Source organism: Apteryx rowi, unplaced genomic scaffold, assembly GCF_003343035.1.
Source record: "Apteryx rowi isolate R43461 unplaced genomic scaffold, aptRow1 scaffold_2, whole genome shotgun sequence".
In the NCBI taxonomy this organism is placed as follows: Eukaryota; Metazoa; Chordata; class Aves; order Apterygiformes; family Apterygidae; genus Apteryx; species Apteryx rowi.
Window position 1 is genome coordinate 2,110,593 of NW_020448307.1, and position 6,175 is coordinate 2,116,767.

General features: G+C 50.4%; 1 protein-coding gene across 1 annotated transcript in view; it reads right to left on the reverse strand.

The window, feature by feature from the left end:
- The window catches only part of SOWAHA (sosondowah ankyrin repeat domain family member A), a 3,932-nt gene extending 1,412 nt beyond the window's left edge, over positions 1-2,520 (reverse strand). The window contains exon 1 of the mRNA XM_026063530.1: positions 2,374-2,520. Coding sequence (XP_025919315.1) covers positions 2,374-2,520 — 147 coding nt within the window. The remainder of the gene's footprint in view (positions 1-2,373) is intronic.
- Between the last annotated feature and the right edge of the window lie 3,655 nt (positions 2,521-6,175).

A 6,175-nucleotide genomic window follows, 5' to 3' on the forward strand; every position in this document is an offset into this window, starting at 1 on the left:
GCTCGCGGCCCCCGGGGGCTCCGCGCCCCCCTCCCCCGACGCCTCCGCGCTCCCCGCCCGGCGCTTCCCCTTCGCGGCCAAACTTGCTCCTTTCGGGCGGATTCGCCTTTTGCGCCGCCTTCGCCGCGGCGGGTCGGGGGTCCGCGCGGGCGGCCCCGTGAAAAGGCGGTTTTGCAAAATTTTTATTCCCTCCCCGCTGGAGCGGGACCGTCTCGGGCGCGGCGCAGCCTGTGAAACGCGGGGCTGAGCTCGCCCGCTCGCCCGCTCGCTCGCTGCCTTAATTTTGCAGGTAATTGGGGAAAAGGTGCGTCTCGAGGCTCGCAAGCGCCGGCTAATTGGAAATGCCTYGCGCAGGGTCAGACGTTTCAGTCACTTATTCCTGTGCCGACTTTCTAAAATAATTCTTTTTTTGTTTCCATATCAAATAATTGATATGGTTTTAGGTATAAACCAGTTTGCAAAGTTACGTCTCTGTTTTCCAAGAGGCTTCTGTTTTTCTGCAGGAAYGTTGAATCAATCGTGATTCTTCTGGGTTACAAAGTTTCTTATCTGAAAATAAGTCAAAAGATACGTGGGTGGGTCAATGTTTTGAAATATATTTGAAGTATTATATATGCATATTGTATATATATTAACACCTGTTATCTCTAATTATCCACAATGTACATGTTTGTGTATATATGCATCTACATACATGATGAATTCTCTACAACATACCTACATGCATGTACATCTAACAGGGCTTTATAAAGACAAGCTTTGTAACTGTGCTGCCATATCAATTACTTCTACTTAAGCATTGCTTTTTACATGATTATTATTCTCAATCATATAGAAAAAAATATCTGACAAGTGTCTTTCCCCAGGGGGAAGGCTGGGTCTGAAGATCTCCTGCAAAGATGACGTTCAGCCCTGCAAACATGTTTTCTCCTCGGCTCGGTGTTGCAACTGAGATCACAAAATTGATTCTTGACTGACTGAACAGTTTGTCTAGGAAAACAGCAAGAGACTGAACACGGAGCGAACAGAGCCGGTGTGGTATGGAGACAGATAAAAGCGACTGTCTGTGCGAGGATGCATGGGAAAAAAGACTTGTGCTTTGCTTTCACTGTCTTACAGCTCGAATAAAATGGAGTATCAGCCTGTGCCAAAGTCTCCATTTTGAAAGCGGTTCAGGTTGCAGCGATCCCYGGGCAGCGCACCTCTCCCCCTTCCCCGTGGCGCGGACCTGCTTCCTGCCTCTGCACCTCCAGTGCTGGTGGTGGGAGAGCCTCTGCCCACGGGTTGCTCCGAGTCTTCCCTCGGCGGTCGTTCCCCCTCCTCTCCCCATCTTTGTTCAAATCTCCTCTAAAAAGCTATTTTATYTCTTGATAACAAGCTGGCGCTGAGCCAGTTCCTCAAAATCACTTTGCCGCTCTAAGGTTCTTTCACTTAATGGTGTGTTATCTTCATGCTGCCTGTAGCAATTCAGTATTTCTACGTGCGCTGCACACCTCTCATTACTGCCTCCTTACACTGTGCGTGCGGTAACCTCACCCTCCGTTGAGGCAGCCGCTTGTGTGTAGTGTTTCCCTGTATTAGCAATGCTTCCCAGCTTATGGCATCTCCGCACTCCTGCCTTGCCTGCTGTAGAGCGCTAATAACGAGCCGGCACCCAAAACTTAATTGCTGTGCTTGCTTTCAGTGTTGATTTCTTTTCCTTGCTAGAATCTATTGCAGGCATAAGAAAGACTCAGCAGTCCATGATTTTTTGCATTGCAAATGTTCTGCTAAACCCTAGGACTAAAGTTCCTCCCTGCAAATGAGCAGGAGAAGGGAAAATAATTCAGAAAAACAGGTTTTTAAAATAACGTTTCCTTATTTTACGAGCATTAAGGGAGAAGCTGGTCCTGTTGTTTGAATTGGTTCACGTCCAGCGGGGCCTGTCCTCGGGCTCCCCTCGGCGCCGAGGACCGCGCGACTCCAGCAGGGCGTTTCTGTGGGTGCTCGCGGTGAGGTGCTGCGCRCCCTCCCTGCTAGGACAGCCCCGAGGAAGGCGTCAGACCCCCGAGCCCTTGTGCCCGCCGCGGCTCCCGTGGGGGTGTCAGATGCCCCCCCTGTTTTATCCCCACCTGGCAGGTCTCTTGCTGAGGGGTCTCGATGCGCCAGGCCCCCCGGGAAGTGCTCAAGGAGGCAGCCGCTGAGCCCCCCCTCCACGGGGGCAGGACCTGCCGCCGAGCTCCGAGCCCTTCTCCGGGGGCTCGCGTTGGGTCGGAGGCCCGGAGGAGAGGTGTCGCTGAGGCTGTTCCCGCAGCAGGTCCTGGCGTTCCCCGCGGTGACACAGCGGAAGGGCACGTCCCCAGGAGGTCACAGCAGAGGAAGGAGGATGCGTACGAGTGCACYGCGTGCCGCGTCCTCCAGCGTGAACTGGTTGCTCTGGTTTAACTGCCCTGACGCAACCAGCTCTTTGCCCAGGTAATTTTCCAGCCCCGCATCCGAGCACCTGCACCACCTGCAATTTGCTAGCGCTGGGTGATCCATGTCGGGCAGCGGTGCTCCCCTTCGCCGCCGCTCAGTCACTGCCAGCCTGCACCCTTTCTCTGGTGATGTCCTCTGGTTGCCCACCTCTCCGGCCAGGAGTTTGGTTTTGGAGCTAGCGCAGCGCCAAGCACAAGGGCGCAGGATCCCAGCTGAGCTCCTCGTGGTTTACGGACAGCTGGCCTCACTCCGATCCGATCGCGTGGCAGAACTTATGCCACTCCGATGGAYTGGATTGCTACAGATAATAAATAAGCCTGGAGCATTGTGGGAGTTATGCTCATCCGCCATCTGAAATTTCCAGCCTTAAAAATTATGAGAAACTYTACCTCTTTTTTTTCCTGTTTTACGAAAAACCTAAAAAGCAAGTGGTTTTTGTGGAGCTATTCACRGAATACTGTGGGCTGCTTCTCAGGAGGTTTCCAGCCAACTGTTATATGTCTTGATATTTCTAATTTATGGGCTGGGACAAAAACAATGTACAGAAACCCACGATTAGATTAATTTACTACAACTTTTTTTTTTTTTTTAAACACAAATATTGCAGTTTGCTAGTTCCATTTCATAAGCCCTAGAGAATCGGCCTGTGCTTTGAACTATATGACCGAGAAATCTTGCAATCTTTGGAGCTATCTGCACTRCGATGCAGCAAACTGCACGCAGAGAACCTGGGGCACGGTGCCACCCCCTCGGGGAGGAAGATAAGGGTTCGTGTCTGTGACTGTTCACGCAAAACACAGCCAGGGAAGAAGGTGGGAGATGGAGCCATGYGTCCAGCCGTAGCAAAGAAGTTTCTGTTGACACTTTAAAGCCGGAGGAGAAGGTTCCCCAGGTGCTGCTCCTTCCCCAGGATTCCCTCAGAGCCGTAGGGAAGGCGGGGTGCCATGCTGGGAGGACAGGGGAACGCACGGGAAGGGTCCCAGCCGGACTAAAGGCTGCTGCTTTGCAGACAGGTGAGGCTCAGGTGGTAGTGACTATAGCCGGGGTTTCTACCCCAAGGAAAGACTGGTTTTCCCTGCAGTGAAACCGGGATTCCCAGCACAAACAGAATGACAAGGGCCGTGGCTTTCCAGCTTCCTTGTTGATGTTTTCCTGCGGAGCACAGAGCGCGCATTGTGAAGGAAAAGAGCTCTTCCTTTGTTCCAGGGAGAAATGCCGCAACCTTCCGTGGATAAACAGCTGAGCAAAACCCTGCGAAGGGGGTGCGGGTGCGTGCGTGCGTGCGGGTGGGTGGGGAGGGGAATATTTGCAGATAAATGTGTTATCTGATGAATGAGCAAGGCTCGGCTGAAACTCGGGGCCCTCAGTAACCGGTTCAAAGGATGGCATTCGCGTGCAGTTTTCTGCGTAACTCGGAGTTTGTATGTGTTAAACCTACTGCTCGTTTCTCATGGGGGTTGCAAGGTCTGGTTCTCGTCCCCCTCCCCAACACCCCCTGGTTTTCGGATGGTACCAGTGAACTCGATGGGACTGTTGACAGGGCAATGCAAACCTGGCATGCGTTACAGTGAGGTAATACGGCCCGCGAACATTAGGAGGCAGGGAAATTTGGGGGTCTATTTCCAGCCATCTTATTCACGTTCCCTGTGACCACTCCTTGTGCACAGGGGAAAAGGACCTACAGCTTCCACTGARTTTACTTGCAATTTAGCGACAGCACTTCTTCAGAAAAGCCTTGTAAGTCCTCAACGTTATCAGTATAACCAATAACAAGGATAATAAGGTGCTTGGTGGCAGYGCTACTAAAAGAATAACTGTGAAACCATCTGATTTCTGAAAATCCCCATCAGGACATATTGCAAGAAAGGAATGCAAAAAAAGCAGTTGTCAGAAAGCTGCCTTCTCTGATCTGTGTTGGAAGATGCGAAGGAGATCTGTTTATCTGCACCACCTCGATTTGAAGAGCAAGGATTTTACTCAGCCCTGAAAGATGCAGCCATTTCCAGACAGGCTTGGTTTTGCTACGGTATTCCCATGGCGGGTAGGATTGTCCCTTGCTCCGTGTGGAGTAGAAGGGCCTGGGATAGCACTCGTTTCTCTCTACCGGTGTTGTCTGTACCGCRGGTCACAAGCTGAGGAAGAAAACAGCCTCTAGTGAACTGTACTGTACTGCTGCAGTGCCACCATTCGCGCAACGAAGGGCATTTGCCTTTCCCGAGCACAGAGTGGTTCCAGGGACACAAATGTGTCACTGCAGCCCATTATATTCCCTGCCTGGGCTCCTTRCTGTGTGTGCAGAAAATTTAGAGCCCATCCCTAAATACACTGTGGATTTAGCAGGTACAAATATTCCAAAGGAGTTTAAAATCCTTGCAAGAGCATCCAGCTGACTTCACTGTATTCATTTAATTCCTGAGTCATTAGGAATAATTTGCATAACAACAGCTGTCTTAGCAGCTGAAGGAGCCACCAGATCCAATTCTTTTCTCTTGAACCAGTTTTTAGGGATCTGAAGCTTTCGAAATTGGCAGGTTTGCCTTTGAATTGGTATTAGAGACAGCGTGCTCTTTGGAATAACGAGGTGTTTAAAGTGACTCTGAGCCTTTACACAGCGCTCCCTCGTCACGGAGACCTGCCCCATGCAGGCGGCGCTGCTAATGGGCAAAGGGAGAGAAGACTCCAACCACACAAGGTCTCAGCAGYGCAGCTGAACCAGAGAGCCAAGAGACAGCGGTGTGTAGCTTGATCTGCTGCAGTGTCTCAGGATTTCCTTTATGCCTTGAATCTCCGCATCCGACCTGAGGCTCAGAGAAACCAATAGCAGCCTGGGAATCCTCTTCTCTGAGCCTTATGTTGTATTCTGCTCCTTGTTGTCAGGGAAAAGAGCTCTTAATGAATATAAGGCAATCACATCTCCCCAAAGTACACGGTATAATGGCATTTAAGCATGTGTTTAAACTTTAAAACTTTGTTTATACTGTGGTGGGAGCTAGAGACCTTTGGTACGATCACAAACAGCAAGTAAGGGAGAAGATAGAAGGTAATATGGAGTGCATCTCGTAGAGTTTTACGGTGAAGTATAAATTTTGTTTTAATTTGGTGGCTGAGTAAATGTCTTTAAATACCTGATTTAGGGACTGTGCTTTCTGTGGGTGAAGAATACATAGGAACTGGGATATTGGGTATCTCTCCTTGGATTTTTCACAGATTTGATGGGTGACCCTCATTGTCTGTGTGTTTAACTATAGAGGGGATCGTGGATCTCCTCCAAGATGTACATAAAGGCCTGTAGGTTTTCCTAGGACTGCTGTGAACCCACATCAGGGAAACTGCCTCTTCTTTTAATGACTGTATTTCTGGGAGGAGGTCAGCTGGGGTCCAGTGGGATCAAATTCCAYATGCTCCTCTGGCGTGTGGCGAAACCCAGCATGTCTTGCACACCATGAAGTGAGATTACCATCCCACATCTAGCACAACCTGGACAARCTCAGGTTAGGAACCAGTTCTTGGCGGACAATCCTCACCATCAGCAATGACAAAGACGGGACAGCAGCTTCTGCCCATATGTGAGGAGGGCAGCAGAGCACCAAGCCTGTGACCCTGCTCAAATTGTCCTGATTCTTCAGCACTCCCTATAGCTAGTTCATGCTCTGGCTGGAGAAGCAGCTCTGGAAATGGTATTTGAGAAGCAGTTCAGCTGAGTAGGTGTCTGTCCCGT